The 22225-nt window shown below is 38.4% G+C and overlaps 2 protein-coding genes across 2 annotated transcripts; both read left to right on the plus strand.

Annotated features, from left to right (window-relative positions):
• Window positions 1–1554: 1554 nt before the first annotated feature.
• LOC142538651 (uncharacterized) lies at window positions 1555–2226 on the plus strand. The gene has a single exon (XM_075643961.1). It carries the CDS (start codon window positions 1555–1557, stop codon window positions 2224–2226), a length of 672 nt encoding a protein of 223 aa, XP_075500076.1.
• A 112-nt stretch (window positions 2227–2338) lies between these two features.
• On the plus strand, window positions 2339–4081 carry LOC142538652 (uncharacterized). Its single transcript, XM_075643962.1, has 2 exons — window positions 2339–3004; window positions 3470–4081. Exons 1-2 carry the CDS (start codon window positions 2339–2341, stop codon window positions 4079–4081), a joined length of 1278 nt encoding a protein of 425 aa, XP_075500077.1.
• Window positions 4082–22225: the final 18144 nt, after the last annotated feature.

Genomic DNA, 22225 nt, shown 5'->3' on the forward strand with positions numbered 1-22225 from the left:
CATATGCTTCTGCAGCCTGTAAGAAAAATGTTTTTGACGGAAGGAAAGGCTTATAGACCCTTTTCTAGATGTTTCTCCACATTTCTCTCTTCCTCCATTATTTTCCTACAGTTCAAGCACCTTTCTGTTCAAGATTTTCTCTTCAATTCCCCATTTCAAGTTCAAGGATCATAGTTGAGTCCTTGGTGGTTTCTACATAAGATTTCAAGCTCCAAGGTAAGGAACTTATATTTTTGGAGTATAGAATGGTTTGAGAAGATGAAGGTTCATGTTGGCTTGGTTGATTCCTATGATTAATGGTGATGATTTATGGTTACTATTGTGTTTATTGTTGTAGGAATTTCTTCAAGATCTTCTAAGCAAACCATTTGCTTGTTGGGTTGTAAGTAGTGGCTATCCTTTGTGCTCATATGATTTATATATGTACAAAAGCCATGTTATTTGATGTCTAGCTCCTTCCATTGTTATGTTCTTGATATGTTTGTTGTTATATATTAATTTATCAAAGGATTACCATTGAATTCATTGACAAATGAGCTAGAAGTTATTGTTGCCTACCAAGTGTTTGTTCAATTGCCTCAATGAAGTCCCTATGATTAAAGCCAAGGATTGATAGTAATTTCATGCATGTCATTGGCCAATTTCATGATAAAGAGTATCTCACACAGTTTTGATATTTATATCAAAGATATACTTAACACATGTCACAGGTCACATAACTATCAATTCCTACCTTTAATTCATGCCACGAGATACAATCTATATTGCTTTGATATCTATTGTTTATTGAAGATGGTATTATTTAGTTTTCATTGTCATTGCTATAGCCATGTTCCAAGCCAAGTATATATATATTTATTTGTTATTTATAGCTTTCTACTTACTGAGTTTTATCTCATTCCAGTTAATGTCATGTGATGCAGGTGACAAGAAAGAATGAAATGGATTGTCCAAGGGTGAAGAAGTCATATCGCAGGATAAGGGGAAAACTTTTGTCAAGTCACACTTATTTTGTTGTGGTGAATATTGGAAATTTAAATATCATGTATTTTGTAACGTGAATCATGAGAAAAATTTGTAATGGCTTTTGAAATTATGTAGTTGATAGTTTTGTCAATGGTTATGGATAAAAGTTGGAAATGTTTATATTTCTACTAGTATATTGTTTTCCCCTTTAAAGGGTAATTCTTCTGCGAATGTTATTTCTTTAAATTTAATTGTCATGGGAGTGGGGTGTTTTAATTGGTATCAGAGCAAAGTTTCTTCGGACCATATATGGCTTCTTCTACCTAGGACAATCCGGTATGTTTTCGATCCTGCATCTATTGATTTTAACATTGATAAATGATTCTATTTCATTGCCATTGATATATCATATATTCATAGCTTTGTTAAAGTGAGCCTGTGTAGGATATGCCTCCCAAAAGGAAGACTATTGAAGGGGATGATAGGATCCATACCACTGACAAGACTGCCAAAGTTGTAGACGAATTTAGTAAGTTATTAAAAGAACAAGCAAAGGTCCATGGCTAACAGATTCAACAGTTATTGAGCATGCAAACTTCGCCCCAGGGTCGTGGCCATGGAAGAGGTCAAGGTAGCTCGGAAAATACTGAAGATGGTTCTTATGATCGGTTTAGGCGTATGAACCATCCTGAATTTATCGGTGGCCCTGATCCACTAGTGGTTCTTGAATGGGTCAAGTCATTGGAGGCTATCTTTGATTATTTGAAGTTCACTGATACAGATAAGGTGAGTTGTGTTGTTTTTATGTTGGTTAAAGCTGCTCGTATTTGGTGGGAAGCTACCAAAGTCACTGTTAATGTTCGAGAACTAAAGTGGAACGAGTTCAAGGAATTATTCTATGCCAAATATTTTTCAAAGGAAGTTAAAGCCAAGAAGGTAAAAGAATTTCTTGAATTGAGGCAAGATTCCTTGTGTGTCACTGAGTATACTCTGAAATTTGAGGAAGGATGTGTCTTTGTTCCTTTTATCCTCGAAAATGATAAAGATAAGGGAGAACACTTCCTTCGTGGTTTGAAGCTGGAAATTAGAAGGGATGATCACATGTCCAAGGTGGTCACATACCAGGACATTGTTGAGAGAGCATTGCTTGCTGAGCATGATGAGCAAGAGATCGAGAAGGTGCGGCAGTTAAGAAGGCAAGCTTTCCAAGTGCTAATGTTCGAGGTGGCCAGAAAGGGAAGGCAAGATGGAACAGCGTAATAAACCTCTTTTGCCTTCCTCAGATACTGATAGACCATTATGTCCTCAGTGTGGCAAGCCACACAAGGGAGAATGTTTGATTGGAAGTGGTCGATGTTACAGATTCAAGGAAATGGGGCACACAGCACAGAAGTGTCCTCTTTCTTCGAATCAAGGAAGAGTGCAAGGTAGAATTTTTTCAATGACAAAAGAAGAAGCTAATCCTGATTCTTTGATAATATCAGGTAATATTTTAATATCCGGCAAGAAAGCACTTACATTGATTGATACTGGTGCGACTCATTCTTTTATGTCTGAAGTGTTTATGCATTCTTTATCTGTTGAGCCTACTATCACTCCTTTGCATTTCAATATTGTGTTGCCTTTTGGAGATGTTCTTTGTCCCACTAGTATCCTTAAGGCTTGTCCTGTAGAAATGGGTACAAGGTTATTGTTTGCTGATTTCATAGTTATTCCGATGATTGCTTTTGATGTCATATTGGGTATGGATTGGTTATCTGCTTATCGTGCGGTGATTGACTGTGTGGGCAAGACATTGAAGTTTTTAGCCGATGACCATGAGAGTGATGTATTTGTTGGTCTAGGCTCTTCGATGAGTTTTCCTATTATTTCTTGTCTACAAGCTACTAAATTGTTGTACAAAGGTTGTATTGGTTTTCTTGCTTCAGTGTTGGATGTTCGAAAGGAAAGTAATATGAAATTACAGAATATTGATGTAGTGAGATATTATCCTTATGTGTTTGTTGAGGAGGTACCTGGATTACCACCTGATCGAGAGGTAGAGTTTGTTATTGACTTTATTCCAGGTACAGCCCCAATCTCTAAGGCTCCGTATAGAATGGCTCCGGCCGAGATGAAAGAATTGAAGAATCAATTGCAGGAGCTATTAGATAAAGTTTTTATACGTCCTAGTTCCTCGCCATGGGGAGCTCCAGTTTTGTTTTTGAAAAAGAAAGATGAATCTTTGAGATTTTGTATTGATTATCGAGAACTCAACAAGGTAACTGTTAAGAACAAATATCCTTTGCCGCGGATTGATGACCTGTTTGATCAATTGCAAGGAGCAGCAGTGTTTTCGAAGATCGATCTTCGGTCCAGATATCATCAATTGAAGGTGAAAAATGAGGACATACCAAAGACTGCTTTTAGAATGAGGTATGGCCATTATGAATTTTTGGTGATGTCGTTTGGACTAACCAATGCTCCTTCAGTTTTCATGGATTTAATGAATCGTGTCTTTAAGCTGTATTTGGATACTTTTGTCATTGTGTTTATTGATGAAATTTTGATCTACTCAAAGACACGAGAACTTCATCAGGAGCATTTGAGGACTGTATTGCAGCTATTGAGAGAAAATCAATTGTATGCAAAGTTAAAGAAATGCGAATTTTTGTTAGAGCAGGTGGCATTTTTGGGTCATACTGTTTCAAAGGATGGAATATCAGTGGATTCATCCAAGACTGAATCCATTAAACAATGGTCCATTCCAAAGACAGTTTTAGAGTTTAAAAGTTTTCTTCGTTTGGCAGGGTATTACAGACGGTTCATAGAGGACTTTTCAAAGATAGCTTTTCCACTAACGAGCTTGACACGGAAGTCTACTAAGTTCGAATGGACTATAGAGTGTCAACAAGCATTCCAAGCATTGAAAGATAAATTAACTTCTGCCCCTGTTTTAGTACTTCCTTGTGGTACTGAAGATTTTGTTTTGTATACAGATGCTTCAAAGCAGGGGTTAGGTGCCGTACTGAAGCAGCGTGGGAAAGTGATAGCTTATGCTTCTCGTCAGTTGAAAGACTATGAGAAAATTATCCCACACATGATTTGGAATTGGCAATTGTGGTCTTTGCGTTAAAGATTTGACGGCATTATCTATATGGTGAGAAGTGTGAAATTTTAACGGATCACAAAAGTTTGAGCTATTTGTTTTCCCAGAAAGAATTGAATATGCGGCAGCGGAGATGGTTGGAACTTGTGAAGGACTATGAATGCACCATTAGCTATCATCCTGGTAAAGCTAATGTGGTTGCAAATGCTTTGAGCCGCAAGTCGAGTTCTTTATTGGGTTCTATGATTTCAAAACCATTGTTGCTTGATTTGCAAAGGAACGAAATCAAGCAACGAGATAACTCTAGTATCTCCAGGTACAGTAGCTAAATTATCTGCAATGGTTCTTCGCTCAACCTTGTTTGATAGAATTTTGAAGGAAAAACAGTCCGATGATTAGTTGATGGAATTAAAGAGAAAGAGTGGTCTTACAGGAGTTTCTGAGTTTTGATTGAATTGAGATGGTTTGTTGACCTTTCGAGGTAGGATTTGTGTTCCTATGGGTGATGACATTAGGAGAGATGTACTCATTGAAGCTCATACAGCGCCTTATTCTGTAAGGTCCAAAATTAAGACGACATAATCCAACGGCATACGAATCTAGGAATTTATGAAAAATAAACAATAGTTGATTTTTATTTGCTAATTAATTATGTGACATACTTGTTTATATGCTAAATGAGATTTTATTGTCATCATGAATAAAATTATATTTTTAGGAATATTCAAGTGACGACCGAGGAACGGGGATCGAGGGCTAAAAATGTAAAATATTTTTATTAAATAATTAATTTCAATTATTTGAAATATGGTCGATGCTTTTTAGTATTTTTGAAAATAAAGGATTTTGAGGTGATTTTATACGTCGGGACGTAAATTTTATCGGTTTTGGTTTTTTAACTAAAATACGAACATTTTGGCAACCCGGCTTATAAATTCACAGCTTAATTAAAGAAAAACTTTGGTAATATTTTAATTATGTCCTACCTAGACTAATGGGCCTAATTAGATGGCTTATTAGGCCTAAAAAGCCTTGTAGGTGATTAACTAATATTTAAAGTATTAAATAAGTAAAAACCCTACACACTTGACACAAATTATTGGCCACACTTTGAGAGAAGAATTCTGAAAACACTCCACCAATCTCACGGCACACACACATCACACTTGGAGGAGGGTTTTCGAAGGTTACAAGTAGAATCAAGCCAAAGTGGTCTCCCGTTCTTCGTCGCCAACGGATATTCGAGCGTATATAACGCAAAGGCACGCTATACATCTCCTTTTCTCATCCGTCATATCATATTATTGTTTGAATTATTGTATGCATGAAGAACATGAAATTATTTTCATAATTTTCGGTATATTGCATGTATGCATGAGGAAAGATGGCTTTTGATTCAAATTACATGTTCTTTGCATGCTAAGGGGCTGCCATGATGCCATATTATGTTTAACCAAAGCTTTTAAGTAAATTAAAGTCCCACAAACACACCCAAGTTTCGGCAGAAAGCAAAGGAGAACAAACAAGCAAACCAAAACCAGAAACTTGCTGTTGGGGCGATCGGGTTGCTTGTTCTAGGGGGAGGCTTGGTCTTGGCTTGGGCCAGGGCTCGGCTAGAGTCGTGCAGGGGTCAGCGGGAGAGTCTTAGCCAAGCTAGGACTCACGCTAAGGGCTGAGAAAGAGTCCTAGCTGAGCTAGGACTCTACCCGAGAAAAACAACCCACAACAGTGCTGTCTTCGCGCGGCTGCAGGGGGTTAAGGGGCTCGTTGCAGGGCACGGGCTGGGCAAGGGTGGTTCACTAGGGTCCTAAGGTGGTGCACAACATGTTGGTTCAGGGCCTGGGGCGTCGGCTTAGGGTTTAGACATCAAAAACATAGAGTCCATGCAAGTGAAAACTCTCGGCCAGCATAGGGTCTCTTAGGAGGAGCTTGTTTTTGGGTTTTGGTTTTGTTTCATGGTAAAATTAAGATCCAGTAGGCTAATTTATGGTGTTGGGCAAGGTTTGGACCAACATGGTTCGGGGGTAACTCGTGAAAATCAGAGGTTGGCTCGGGGGTGAAATTTATATGTCATTTAGGGTCTTTTAAAATAAGAAAAATTGGAAAACGGCTCACGGGGGTTGAGTCGTGGTCCATAAGGGCTCAAATAATATAAAAAGACTAAATTTAGAATTTAGGAATTTTATATTAAAGTTTGGGATTTTTCGGGATTAAAACACCGTCAAAAAAATTAATTAAAGATAAATGAAAAAGTCTAATATTAAGCTAAATAAAATTATGGAAAAATTCATGTAAGATTAAATAATTATTTGGGACATTTTAGAGTCATGAAATCAAGAAAAAAAGTCGAAAACGTAAAATGTCGAGTCCAGGGGTAAAACGGTCTTTTTACACCGGGAAATTAGTAAAGGTCATGGCAGTGCCCTAAATGTTGTTTTTATGGAATTATGATTATTTTTAAATGTTCATGATTCAATTATGATTTTTAATGTTTAAGGGATTTTATGATTTAAGGAAGACATTTAAAAGACATGTTGCATGCTTGGTTTCAAAAACAAAATGTAATGCTATTCATGATATTTATAAAGTGATGAGAATGTAAATGTTGAAGGAAGTGAAGTGATTGTGACTAATTCGTTAATGTTGGCGACATCGTGAGGGTTATGGTCCCAGTGGGAGCCCGACGATCGTGTTTCCATCATTGCGAATATGTGGTAACGGTTTTGTGGTAACGGAAGAATGGGAATATCGTGAGGGGAAAAGGCCCCAGAGGGAACCCATTTATGGGAAAAGGCCCCCGAGAGAACCTCGACGATCATATTTCTATTCAATCATGATAGGCCAGGGCCCAGTTGACCGGTGAGAGTGTTGCTGGTGTCCCCCGCCGCCCAGTATTGCGGTTTCACGTAGATGGATCAATCGATTTTCATGTCATGTCATGTCAGGAAAGTCACAATTAACGATCTGAATTCAACAAAAGGGAAAAGAAAATGTTTATGATCATGTTAAAAAGAATTTATGCCATGTCATGTTGAAGAAAAAGGAAAAAGGTTAAGATTTATGTTACACATGTCATGAAAATATTTATGCTTAAGGTTGATGCATCATTTTGAAAATGTTTCTATTTAAAGTTCATGCATCATAAAAGATTTACGAAAATGTTCATGTTTGAAGTTTATGCATCTTTATGAAAACGATATTTTAAATACAAATATCTTTCACTGTTATATGTTGACTGTATTACGTATTACTTGCTATAAAGATGATGGTGTGTTGAGTCTTTAGACTCACTAGGTGTGATGGATGCAGGTGAGGTTGAGGGTGGTCTTGACAGATGATTTGACTGGACTAATGGCGCACACAACTCGAGGACCAGCGCTTCTACTATTTCCGCATTATGTTTTATGATTACTGATTTTAGATAAAGATTTTTAAGACTATTTATTTATGCTTTTGAGAGATTTTTGAGAGGTTTAGTATGAGCTATACTTTTCAAACTTATTGCTTTATTTAGGTTGGGTAAAACAGTTGACGATTTCATTTTATGACTATTGCACTTGATTTTTAAAATGCTAGTTGGTTGAGATTTTATTTTAAAGGGGAAAATATTTTTCATGAGTCATATGTCATGGTCGAAAATCGAGTGTTTATAAAAAAAAAAAATCTAGTACTTTTAAAGCAATAAAAAGGACATGACGTTTCAGTTGGTATCAGAGCAAAGGTCCTGTAAAGGGTTGTGCCACCATCAGCGCCGGGAAGATCAGTCGTCAAGCCTCAATTTGTAAGTTTACATGCTTTATATTGTTTAGTATGATGTTACCTGCATGATGATATGAATATTATGTTTATGATGCATGTATATTAGCTTTTTGTGTATTTATGCTTTGCATGATTAAATTGATAAAATGAATTAGGACATGTCGCATGATTAGGAAACTTAGATTTAATTGCATGTTGGTTACGTTAGAATTTGAAAAACATTCAGATAAAATGCCTCCTAGACGTGTACCCGTTATCGAGAATCAGGAAGAGAACAGTGTTAATCGTCGAGGGAATAGTCAAAGAAATGCACCACCACCACCACCTCCTCCTCCAGGGGATCCTACTACTCGTGCATTAGAGGGTATGGCTCGTCTCTTCGAGCAACAATTCCAGCAGCAGCAGTTACAATAGCAGCAGTTACAGCTGCAGTTACAGCAGATGCAGCAGCAGCAGCTACAGCAGCCACCTAGGCCACAGCAGGATATCTATGAGCAGTTCCGGAGGCTAGGGCCGAAGGAATTTTCTGGCACTACCGATTTATTTGCTGCTGAGAGTTGGATCCGTTCACTTGAGGTACATTTTCGCTATCTAGACATGGGAGATGCCGACCGTGTGAGGTGCACCACTAATCTGCTTAGGGAAGACGCTTCTTTATGGTGGGAAAGAGCCGAGCATGGTGTTGACCTTGCTACACTCACTTGGGCACAGTTCAAGACGAAATTCTATGAGAAATACTTTACTGCTGAAGTCAGAAGCCGGATAAAGAGGGAATTTATGACTCTCTGCCAGGGAGACATATCTGTTGCTGATTTTGTGAAGAAGTTTGATAGGGGTTGTCACTTTGTACCCCTTATTGCTGGAGATGCGGAAGAAAAGCTTAGGCATTTCATGGATGGCCTACGACCGACCATTCGGGATAAAGTTATGATGATGCGTCCGGAGAACTATGCTATGGCAGTTACTTATGCGTATCAGGCTGAGCAGTCCTTGAAGGACATTGATTTTGAGATTCAGCGCAAGAGGCAGCACTATAAGAATAACAATCAGCCGAATAAGAAGCCAAATACGGGTCCTCCTAGACCTCAAGGGCCTCAAAAGCCCCAAGGTCAAGTCAAGAAGCCAGCGCCACCAAAGCCACAAAATCTTGGAGCACCAAAGCCTGCTGAGAGACAACCATGCAAACAGTGCAACCGTACACATCTTGGCAAATGTGAATGGGGATCATTTAAATGTTTTTACTGCAAGGAGGATGGACACAAAGCTATCGAGTGTCCAAAGAAGAAAGCATCTACCACGGCCCGAGCTTATGTTATTAATGCCGAGGAAGCTGAGGAAGAGGCAGACACTACACTCATCACGGGTAACCTAGTCATTTAACATTTTTATATTGCTTATTAATGCATGAAGTGTTAAATTGGTTATTAGAATTGATTTGGGATCAAGTTTCAACCTAGAATAAATTATGTTGCATGTTCTACCTAGTTGGATTTAAGTGATGATTTTAGAAACCATAGAAAATGATTTGAATTTTGTGCCTTGTTTTATGTGAAGGATGGAATGATTCCAAATAAAAAGTTTTAGGGCCAAAATTAAAGAAAATCATAATTTAGGGAGATTTCGAAATTTTGGGGGTTATTGTGCAATTTTCGAAACTTTGAGGTGTATTGTGCAATTTCGAAAAAATTAAAGGGACTATAATGCAATAATTCAAAAATAAGGGACCTAAGTGAAATTTCTGAAATCTTAAGAATCAAAATGCAATTCTCGAAACATGAAGGGCTAAATCAGAATTTCGAATAATATAAGGACTGAATTGCAATAATTCGAAATTTTGGGGTCAATAATGCAAATTTCAAAAGTTGAGGGACTAAAGTGCAATTTTTCCCAAGAAATGTTTAAGTTCGACACGAAATATTCATATAACTTTGGGAATTAATGATAGTAAATCTTTAAGCTTCAACTCGAAAAGATTTAAAAGACATGTTCACCGCAGGGAGGATCATCATTCTAGGTGTAGCTACCTATGCCTTGCTAGATTCAGGAGCTACACATTCTTTCATATCAGAAACCTTCATCAAAAGACTGAATATTACTCCTCAAGACATGGGTTTGGGTTTCAAAGTTACTATTCCTTCCGGTGATCAATTGCTCACGTCTAAGATCGTCAAGAATCTGGAGCTTCATTTATTCAGGGATGTAGTTCGGGCAGATCTTATTCTGCTCCCTATGCCCGAATTTGATATTATACTTGGGATGGATTGGTTATCAGCAAATGGAGCTTCGATTGATTTCGTCAGCGATCAGTATCTATTAGACCGCCTAGTGGTAAATCTTTTGTCTTTGAGACGGCGAGAAACAAGCAAATGGCGCACATCATCTCTTGTCTATGTTCGAGAAAGCTCATTAAGCGTGGATGCCAAGCTTACCTGGCATGTGTCACTACCACGCATGCATCTACCAGTCAGAAGTTAGAAGATGTTGATGTTGTGAGAGATTTTCCTAGCGTCTTTCCCGAAGACGTTTCTGGCATTCCGCCCGATCGTGAAGTGGAATTCTCTATTGATCTTATGCCGGGCACTGTTCCTATATTGAAAGCACCATATCGTCTAGCGCCTGCAGAAATGAAAGAATTGAAAGATCAAATTCAAGAATTGCTAGACAAGGGTTTCATTCGCCCTAGTTACTCTCCATGGGGCGCTCCGGTTTTGTTTGTGAAAAAGAAAGATGGCAGCATGCGTCTTTGCATTGATTATCGAGAGCTTAATCGAATTACCATAAAAAATAAGTATCCACTGCCAAGAATTGAGGATCTGTTCGATCAGTTGCAAGGAGCATCATTATTTTCTAAAATTGATCTGCGATCTCGATACCATCAGTTGAAAGTCAAGGAGTCTGACGTGCACAAGACAGCATTTTGCACGAGATATGGGCACTATGAATTCATGATCATGCCATTTGGGTTGACCAATGCACCAGCGATCTTCATGGATCTCATGAATCGCGTATTTCAGTCGTATTTGGATCAGTTTATTATTGTCTTCATTGATGACATTTTGATCTATTCCAAGAGCAGAGAGGAGCATAGCCGTCATTTGAGGACCGCACTGCAAGTACTACAAGACAGAGAGCTATATGCAAAGTTCAGCAAGTGCGAGTTTTTGCTTGACAGAGTGGCATTCTTAGGCCACATCATTTCTAGTGATGGCGTGGAAGTTGATCCGAGTAAAGTTGAGGCAGTAAAAGAGTGGCCAGTACCGAAAAGTGTCACCGAGATTCGCAGTTTCTTGGGACTAGCTGGCTATTATCGCAAATTCATCAAGGGGTTCTCATCTATTGCAGTGCCTTTGACATCTTTGACGAAGAAAAATGCTAAATTTATTTGGGGATCCGAGTGTCAAGACAGTTTTGACAAGTTGAAGCAAGCCTTGATATCCGCACCAGTGTTATCTATGCCATCGGGGCAAGGGGAGTATGTTCTATATACCGACGCTTCTAAACTTGGTTTGGGCGCAGTTCTGATGCAAAACGACCGAGTTATCGCCTATGCGTCAAGACAGTTGAAAATTCATGAAAAGAACTACCCTACTCATGATCTTGAGCTTGCAGCAGTAGTCTTTGCACTAAAAATTTGGAGACACTACCTTTATGGGGAGAAGTGCAAAATATTGACTGATCATAAAAGCTTGAAATACTTCTTCACCCAAAAAGAGTTGAATATGAGACAGCGCAGATGGCTTGAATTGGTAAAGGACTATGATTGTGACATTAGCTACCATCCAGGGAAAGCTAATGTAGTAGCAGACGCATTGGGTAGAAAAGCAGCAGTTATCCCGCATTTATCACTCCAAAGACCATTACAGTCCGAGATACAGCGGTTTGAGCTTACAGTGTTTGCTAGGGGCGAGGCCCCTAATCTTGCCACATTATCAGTGTAGTCGACTTTGAGAGACAGAATTCGAGATGGGCAGTCTACAGATGAGCAGTTGCAAAAGTGGAGAGCAAGAGATGAAGCCAAGGGGCGGAATTTATATTCAGTGGTGGATGGTTTAGTCCGTTATTGAGACCGTCTATGGGTTCCTAGTGACGATTCTTTGAGAGATCTTATTACGAAGGAAGCCCACGACACACCATATTCCATTCTTCCGGGTAGTACAAAGATGTATAGAGATTTGCAGTTGTTATATTGGTGGCCAGGCATGAAGAGGGACATTCTGAGATATGTATCTGAGTGTTTGACTTGTCAGCAAGTCAAAGCAAAGCATCAAAGACCAGCGGGAAAATTTAAGCCACTCCCTATTCCCGTGTGGAAATGGGAAAATATCACCATGGACTTTGTGGTGGGATTGCCTAAGACTGTTAAGGGATTGAATGCCATTTGGGTGATAGTTGATCGTCTTACGAAATCAGTGCATTTTCTACCTATTAAGACGACATTCACCATGACTCAGTATGCAGAGTTATACATTCGAGAGATAGTTCGTCTGCATGGGATTCCAGTGTCTATTGTTTTTGACAGAGATCCGAGATTCACGTCTTCTTTTTGGAAAAGTCTGCATGCAGCAATGGAGACCAAGTTGTTATTCAGTACAGCATTCCATCCTCAAACCGATGGACAGTCAGAAAGGGTTATACAGATTTTGGAAGATCTACTGCGAGCATGTGTTATTGATTTCCAAGGCAGTTGGGAACCAAAATTACCTCTAATGGAGTTCACTTACAATAACAGCTATCAATCATCAATCAGGATGGCACCTTTTGAGGCACTTTATGGAAGGAAATGTTGATCTCCTATTCATTGGGACGAGGTTGGGGAAAGAAGAGATATTGGTCCAGATGTGATTGAAGAGACATCTGAGCTTGTAGTCAAAATTTGTGATAGAATGAAGACTGCAAAAAGCCGACAAAAGAGTTATGCGGACAAAAGGCGTAGGGACTTAGAGTTTGTAGTGGGCGACCATGTATTCGTAAAGATAGCACCCATGAAGGGTGTTATGCGCTTTGGCAAGAAGGGCAAGCTAAGTCAAAGATTTATTGGTCCATTCGAGATTTTGGAGAGAATTGGGACACTAGCCTATAGAGTGGCGTTGCCACCAGCGCTTTCAGGAGTTCACAAAATGTGTTCCATATTTCAATGCTGCGGAAGGACATGTCGAATCCGTCGCATGTGCTTAATTATGAACCACTCCAACTAACTCCAAACATGACCTATGAGGAAAGACCTGTCCAGATCTTAGCAAGGCAAGAAAGAATATTGCGTAACAAAGTCATTCCAATGGTCATGGTCAAGTGGCTGAACCACTCGGAAGAGAAAGCTACCTGGGAAACCGAGAGAGACTTGAAAAGTCGCTATCCAGATTTATTCGGTAAGTTCTATTCTAATTTCGAGGACGAAATTTTATTTAAAGGGGGGAGGAATTGTAAGGTCCAAAATTAAGACGACGTAATCCAACGACATGCGAATCTAGGAATTTATGAAAAATAAACAATAGTTGATTTTTATTTGCTAATTAATTATGTGACATACTTGTTTATATGCTAAATCAAATTTTATTGTCATCATGCATAAAATTATATTTTTAGGAATATTCAAGGGATGACCGAGGAACGTAGACCGAGGGCTGAAAATGTAAAATATTTTTATTAAATAATTAATTTCAATTATTTGAAATATGGTCGATGCTTTTTAGTATTTTTGAAAATAAAGGGTTTTGAGGTGATTTTATACGCCGGGACGTAAATTTTATCGGTGTTGGTTTTTCAACTAAAATACGAATTTTTTGGCAACCCGGCTTATAAATTCACAGCTTAATTAAAGAAAAACTTTGGTAATATTTTAATTATGTCCTATCTAGACTAATGGGCCTAATTAGATGGCTTATTAGGCCTAAAAAGCCTTGTAGGTGATTATCTAATATTTAAAGTATTAAATAAGTAAAAACCCTACACACTTGACACAAATTATCGGCCACACTTTGAGAGAAGAATTCTGAAAACACTCCACCTATCTCACGGCACACACACAGCACACTTGGAGGAGGGTTTTCGAAGGTTACAAGTAGAATCAAGCCAAAGTGGTCTCCCGTTCTTCGTCGTCAACGGATATTCGAGCGTATATAACGCAAAAGCACGCCATACATCTTCTTTTCTCATCCGTCATATCATATTATTGTTTGAATTATTGTATGCATGAAGAACATGAAATTATTTTCATAATTTTCGGTATATTGCATGTATGCATGAGGAAAGATGGCTTTTGATTCAAATTACTTGTTCTTTGCATGCTAAGGGGCTGCCATGATGCCATATTATGTTTAACCAAAGCTTTTAAGTAAATTAAAGTCCAAGACACACACCCAAGTTTCGGCAGAAAGCAAAGGAGAACAAACAAGCAAACCAAAACCAGAAACTTGCTGTTGTGGAGATCGGGTTGCTTGTTCTAGGGGGAGGCTTGGTCTTGGCTTGGGCCAGGGCTCGGCTAGAGTCATGCACGGGTCAGGGGGAGAGTCCTAGCCATGCTAGGACTCATGCTAAGGGCTGGGAAAGAGTCCTAGCTGAGCTAGGACTCTACCCGAGAAAAACAACCCACAGCTGTGCTGTTTTCGCGCGGCTGCAGGGGGTTAAGGGGCTCGTTGCGGGGCACGGGCTGGGCAAGGGTGTTTCACTAGCGTCCTAAGGTGGTGCACAACCTATTGGTTCAGGGGCTGGGGCATCGGCTTAGGGTTTAGACATCAAAAACATGGAGTCCATGCAAGTGAAAACTCTCGGCCAGCATAGGGTCTCTTAGGAGGAGCTGGTTTTTGGGTTTTGGTTTGGTTTCATGGTAAACTTAAGGACCAGTAGGCTAATTTATGGTGTTGGGCAAGTTTTGGACCCACATGGTTTGGGGGTAACTCGTGAAAATCAGAAGTTGGCTCGGGGGTGAAATTTATATGTCATTTAGGGTCTTTTAAAATAAGAAAATTGGAAACCGACTCACGGGGGTCGAGTCATGGTCCATAAGGGCTCAAATAATATAAAAAGACTATATTTAGAATTTAGGAATTTTATATTAAAGTTTGGGATTTTTCGGGATTAAAACACCGTCAAAACAATTAATTAAAGATAAATGAAAAAGTCTAATATTTAAGCGAAATAAAATTATGGAAAAATTCATGTAAGCTTAAATAATTATTTGGGACATTTTAGAGTCATGAAATCAAGAAAAAAAGTCGAAAATGTAAAATTTCAAGTCCAGGGTAAAACGGTCTTTTTACACCGGGAAATTAGTAAAGGTCATGGCAGTTCCATAAATGCTGTTTTTATGGAATTATAATTATTTTTAAATGTTTATGAAATGTTCATTATTAAATTAAGATTTTTAATGTTTAGGGGATTTTATGATTTAAGGAAGACATTTAAAAGACATGTTGCATGCTTGGTTTCAAAAACAAAATGTAATTTGGGTGATAGTTAAGGGATTGAATGCCATTTGGGTGATAGTTGATCGTCTTACGAAATTATCGCATTTTCTACCTATTAAGATGACATTCACCATGACTCAGTATGCAGAGTTATACATCCGAGAGATAGTTCGTCTGCATGGGATTCCAGTGTCTATTGTTTCTGACAGAGATCCGAGATTCACGTCTTCTTTTTGGAAAAGTCTGCATGCAGCAATGGGGACCAAGTTGTTATTCAGTACAGCATTCCATCCTCAAACCGATGGACAGTCAGAAAGGGTTATACAGATTTTGGAAGATCTACTGCGAGCATGTGTTATTGATTTCCAAGGCAGTTGGGAACCAAAATTACTTCTTATGGAGTTCACTTACAATAACAGCTATCAATCATCAATCGGGATGACACCTTTTGAGGCACTTTATGGAAGGAAATGTTGATCTCCTATTCATTGGGACGAGGTTGGGGAAAGAAGAGATATTGGTCCAGATGTGATTGAAGAGACATCTGAGCTTGTAGTCAAAATTCGTGATAGAATGAAAACTGCACAAAGCCGAAAAAGAGGTATGCGGACAAAAGGCGTAGGGACTTAGAGTTTGCAGTGGGCGACCATGTATTCGTAAAGATAGGGACTTAGAGTTTGGCAAGAAGGGCAAGCTAAGTCCAAGATTTATTGGTCCATTCGAGATTTTGGAGAGAATTGAGACACTAGCCTATAGAGTGGCCTTGCCACCAGCGCTTTCAGGAGTTTACAATGTGTTCCATATTTCAATGCTGTGGAAGTACATGTCGAATCCGTCGCATGTGCTTAATTATGAACCACTCCAACTAACTCCAAACATGACCTATGAGGAAAGACCTGTCCAGATCTTAGCAAGGCAAGAAAGAATATTGCGTAACAAAGTCATTCCAATGGTCAAGGTCAAGTGGCTGAATCACTCGGAAGAGGAAGCTACTTGGGAAACCGAGAGAGACTTGAAGAGTCGCTATCCAGATTTATTCGGTAAGTTTTATTCTAATTTCGAGGACGAAATTTTATTTAAGGGGGGAGGAATTGTAAGGTCCAAAATTATGACGACGTAATCCAACGACATGCGAATCTAGAATTTATGAAAAATAAACAATAGTTGATTTTTATTTGCTAAATAATTATGTGACATACTTGTTTATATGCTAAATGAGATTTTATTGTCATCGTGCATAAAATTATATTTTTAGGAATATTCAAGTGACGACCGAGGAACGGGGACCGAGGGCTGAAAATGTAAAATATTTTTATTAAATAATTAATTTCAATTATTTGAAATATGGTCGATGCTTTTTAGTATTTTTGAAAATAAAGGGTTTTGAGGTGATTTTATACGTCGGGACGTAAATTTTATCGGTGTTGGTTTTTCAACTAAAATACGAACTTTTTGGCAAACCGGATAATAAATTCACAGCTTAATTAAAGAAAAACTTTGGTAATATTTTAATTATGTCCTACCTAGACTAATGGGCTTAATTAGATGGCTTATTAGGCCTAAAAAGCCTTGTAGGTGATTAACTAATATTTAAAGTATTAAATAAGTAAAAACCCTACACACTTGACACAAATTATCGGCCACACTTTGAGAGAAGAATTCTGAAAACACTCCACCTATCTCACGGCACACACACAACACACTTGGAGGAGGGTTTTCGAAGGTTACAAGTAGAATCAAGCCAAAGTGGTCTCCCGTTCTTCGTCGTCAACGGATATTCGAGCGTATATAACGCAAAAGCACGCCATACATCTTCTTTTCTCATCCTTCATATCATATTATTGTTTGAATTATTGTATGCATGAAGAACATGAAATTATTTTCATAATTTTCGGTATATTGCATGTATGCATGAGGAAAGATGGCTTTTGATTCAAATTACTTGTTCTTTGCATGCTAAGGGGCTGCCATGATGCCATATTATGTTTAACCAAAGCTTTTAAGTAAATTAAAGTCCCACACACACACCCAAGTTTTGGCAGAAAGCAAAGGAGAACAAACAAGCAAACCAAAACCAGAAACTTGCTGTTGTGGCGATCGGGTTGCTTGTTCTAGGGGGAGGCCTGGTCTTGGCTTGGGCCAGGGCTCGGCTAGAGTCGTGCATGGGTCAGGGGGAGAGTCCTAGCCAAGCTAGGACTCACGCTAAGGGCTGGGAAAGAGTCCTAACTGAGCTAGGACTCTACCCGAGAAAAACAACCCACAGCTGTGCTGTTTTCGCACGGCTGCAGGGGGTTAAGGGGCTCGTTGCGGGGCACGGGCTGGGCAAGGGTGGTTCACTAGGGTCCTAAGGTGGTGCACAACCTGTTGGTTCAGGGGCTGGGGCATCGGCTTAGGGTTTAGAATCAAAAACATAGAGTCCATGCAAGTGAAAACTCTCGGCCAGCATAGGGTCTCTTAGGAGGAGCTTGTTTTTGGGTTTTGGTTTGGTTTCATGGTAAACTTAAGGACCAGTAGGCTAATTTATGGTGTTGGGCAAGTTTTGGACCAACATGGTTCGGGGGTAACTCGTGAAAATCAGAAGTTGGCTCGGGGGTGAAATTTATATGTCATTTAGGGTCTTTTAAAATAAGAAAAATTGGAAAACGACTCACGGGGGTCGAGTCGTGGTCCATAAGGGCTCAAATAATATAAAAAGAGTAAATTTAGAATTTAGGAATTTTATATTAAAGTTTGGGATTTTTCGGGATTAAAACACCATCTAAACAATTAATTAATGATAAATGAAAAAGTCTAATATTTAAGCTAATTAAAATTATGGAAAAATTCATATAAGCTTAAATAATTATTTGGGACATTTTAGAGTCATGAAATCAAGAAAAAAGTCGAAAACGTAAAATGTCGAATCCAGGGGTAAAACGGTCTTTTTACACCGGGAAATTAGTAAAGGTCATGGCAGTGCCCTAAATGCTGTTTTTATGGAATTATGATTATTTTTAAATGTTTATGAAATGTTCATGATTAAATTATGATTTTTAATGTTTAAGGGATTTTATGATTTAAGGAAGACATTTAAAAGACATGTTGCATGCTTGGTTTTAAAAACAAAATGTAATGCTATTCATGATTTTTATAAAGTGATGAGAATGTAAATGTTGAAGGAAGTGAAGTGATTGTGACTAATTCGTTAATGTTGGCGACATCGTTAGGGTTATGGTCCCAGTGGGAGCCCGACGATCGTGTTTCCATCATTGCGAATATGTGGTAACGGTTTTGTTGTAACGGAAGAATGGGAATATCGTGAGGGGAAAAGGCCCCAGAGGGAACACATTTATTGGAAAAGGCCCCGAGAGAATCTCGACGATCGTATTTCTATTCAATCATGATAGGCCAGGACCGAGTTGACCGGTGAGAGTGTTGCTGGTGTCCCCCGCCGCCCAGTACTGCGGTTTCACGTAGATGGATCCATCGATTTTCATGTCATGTCATGTCAGGAAAGTCATAATTAACGATCTGAATTCAACAAAAGAGAAAAGAAAATGTTTATGATCATGTTAAAAAGGTTTTATGTCATGTCATGTTGAGGAAAAAGGAAAAGGTTAAGGTTTATGTTATACATGTCATGAAAATGTTTATGCTTAATGTTGATGCATCATTTTGAAAATGTTTCTATTTAAAGTTCATGCATCATAAAAGATTTACGAAAATGTTCATGTTTGAAGTTTATGCATCTTCATGAAAACGATATTTTAAGTACAAATATTTTTCACTGTTATATCTTGACTGTATTACGTATTACTTGCTATAAAGATGATGGTGTGTTGAGTCTTTAGACTCACTAGGTGTGATGGATGCAGGTGAGGTTATGGGTGGTCTTGACGGATGATTTGACTGGACTGAAGGCGCACACAACCCGAGGACCAGCGCTTCTACTATTTCCGCATTATGTTTTATGATTACTGATTTTAGATAAAGATTTTTAAGACTATTTATTTATGCTTTTGAGAGATTTTTGAGAGGTTTAGTATGAGCTATACTTTTCAAACTTATTGCTTTATTTAGGTTGGGTAAAACAGTTGACGATTTTATTTTATGACTATTGCACTTGATTTTTAAAATGCTAATTGGTTGAGATTTTATTTTAAAGGGGAAAATATTTTACTATTTTCATGAGTCATATGTCATGGTCGAAAATCGAGTGTTTAAAAAAAAAAGTACTTTTAAAACAATAAAAATGACAGGACGTTTCATATTCGGTACACCCTGGCAGTACCAAAATGTACCAAGATCTTCGACGCCTTTTCTAGTGGCCAAGTATGAAGAAAGAGATCATATTATTTATTTTTGAATGTCTAACCTGTCAGCAGGTTAAGATTGAGCATCAAAGACCGGCGGGATTGTTGCAATCCTTGCCTATACCGCAATTAAAATGGGAACATATTGAAATGGATCGATTTTAGGTGCCCGAGATCGCAACGGAAGCAAGAAAATTTTCGATTTTACAAGAAAAAAATTTCGGCCACCATGTTCTAGTGTTGTAGCATATACAAAACAAACCATGACATTTATAGTGTGTTTAGAAATTTACCTATCAATCTCAAAGATTGATGTAATGGCTCCAACCAAGTTGTAAACAACTTGGCTCTTCAAAAGGCAAGACAAATCTACAAGCTTTCCTTGTCCTTGAGTCCTTCCTTCAAAATCAAGCCCACCACCAACTAGGTAGATCCCCTCATATTTTGCATTAGAAAAATTTGAGGATTTTTCTTTGAGAAGTGAGTGTTATTCTCCAACAATTGAAGAACAAGAATGAGAGAAAAATATGGAGAGAATAGAGGTTCAAATTTTCGGCCAAGCTACTTGAAAAAATGGGAGAGGAAGACTTGTCTATATACCCTCCCTTGGAACCAGACCAAACATTTGATTTTAACAATAATATTTTTAGATGGTACCTAAAATTTTGGTATGGTACTTAGTCTTTTTTGTATTGTATTTTTTGGGGGCGGCGGCGGCGGCGGCGGTGCCCGGACCACAAATGCTAACTTGGTGTACTGGTGTATTTTAATTGTGGGAAAAGCTAAAACACTTTTAGCATCCCAAGCCTTGATAATAGAAAAAGTTGTCTCCCAACCTTTCACATCCCATGCATGCAATATTATATGGTTTTTAACAATTAAAAACCCATGGACTTAATTTAATTATCTCAAACATATTTGAGACTAATTAAATATTACTTGAATTTACTCAAGTCACTAGTTGAATAATTATTTTACTATTGGGCTTTACAAGACCCAATATGATTTAATTAATTCAACACTTGAATTTATTTAATTATTTGGACTCTACTAGGCCCACTGTTGTTAAATTAATTCAACACTTGAATTAATTTAATTTAGTCCATAATAATGTTTATGAAAATCACAATTTTCAAATACAATATTTATTTGGTCAACTTTTAATTTAGGAACACATTCATAAATTAAAAATTACATTTCTCTCATTGAAGTCATACTTCTATTTTTCCTTATGTTTATAAACTCCTTTATAAGCCGTTCAACATATTGAACTATTTTACTTCTTAACGGGATCTGGAAAGCTAGTACTTGTGTGGCCCTCAATGGTTCATTGATACAAATAGCCGTGGGTTCACATCTCCATGTGATTCGGACTAAACATGTCCTTATACGAGCATACCCCAATTGCTCCATTCTTACTTATCAACTCCTTGATAACAAGAACGTCAGAACTCAAGTCTGATAGTACCCAACCAATCATGTTAAATGCCTAGCAGCATCGCTTACATGATTCCCTAGGTATCAAATGATAGTGCCTGCAAGAACCATTCTATTTTTGTTAGCGTACAGTACGCTCCCTTCATCTCATATATCCCGACCGATTCGACAACCATTGGTTTATCGAGAGTTGTCAATGAATCGATACTATGTGTCATGTCGTAGTTGCATCAATGGTGTAATCTATGAAACCCCTTTCATAATTACCACCATACTCAGATCAGAAATTTCAACCTATATACACATGAGAACACATAGGATATCCGTACCCGAAGGTAAGCGGTGAATCCCCGACTACAATGCATCGACTCCTTTATGTTTCGACAGAACACCCAACCTTGCCACCTGATGACCACATGAGAGTCGGTAAACAAGTCAAAGTGTAATTCTAGCACATAGAGTCTCAATGTTGTCCCTGGTCATAAGGACTAATGGTGTACAACCAGAAACTAGGACTTTTTCACTCGATAAGTGAGAACTTGGAAAGTCTTTTATTGAGGGTTGTTCAGTGCACTCTACCAGCAGCACCTATCTGCATGCTCGGACATCAGAATGTCCCCTACCAATGAAACATGGTGCTCACATCGCAGATACTAGTCTCGAACTCGAGCGGCCTATATCCTTCTTAGTGGCGGCTGAATCGACTAGGAACCGTTTAGAGTATACAGTATTACAAATATGAGTTTCATGATACTCATCATATGAGCATCTCATATTCTTTCTACTATTTGTATATTCAAGGGCTTTATCTATGCAACTAGCATGGGTATACAGATAAAGAAGTGCCAAAATGATAAATTCAAATATTATTAAAATAAAGACTGTTTATACATTGAGTTTCATTGTGAACACTCGGCCAACACTTGGCTCGACGTGCACCTACTCTAACAATCTCCCAATTGCACTCGAGCCAACTACCCATATGCTTCAAACCCATCGATTCGCGATGCTTCTCGAATAATGGTCCAGGTAAAGGCTTAGTTAGCGGATCAGCAACATTATCTGCGGAGCCGACTTTGTCAATCGTGACATCTCCTCTTTCCACGATCTCTCTGAGGATGTGGTACTTTCTCAATACGTGTTTGGACTTCTGATGAGACCTCGGCTCCTTTGCTTGAGCAATGGCTCCCGTGTTGTCACAAAACACCGGGACTAGAGCAACTCCATTAGGAATGACGACCAACTCTTTGACGAAATTCCTTATCCAAACATCCTCCTTT

Source organism: Primulina tabacum, chromosome 3 (assembly GCF_025594145.1).
Source record: "Primulina tabacum isolate GXHZ01 chromosome 3, ASM2559414v2, whole genome shotgun sequence".
NCBI classification, from domain to species: Eukaryota; Viridiplantae; Streptophyta; class Magnoliopsida; order Lamiales; family Gesneriaceae; genus Primulina; species Primulina tabacum.

Coding starts and splice junctions, on each gene's coding strand:
- LOC142538651 (XM_075643961.1), top strand. CDS start 1,555: ATGCAAACTTCGCCCCAGGGTCGTGGCCATGGAAGAGGTCAAGGTAGC.
- LOC142538652 (XM_075643962.1), top strand. CDS start 2,339: ATGGGGCACACAGCACAGAAGTGTCCTCTTTCTTCGAATCAAGGAAGA. Junction 3,005..3,469: donor GATTACCACCTGATCGAGAG/GTAGAGTTTGTT, acceptor CGTGTCTTTAAG/CTGTATTTGGATACTTTTGT.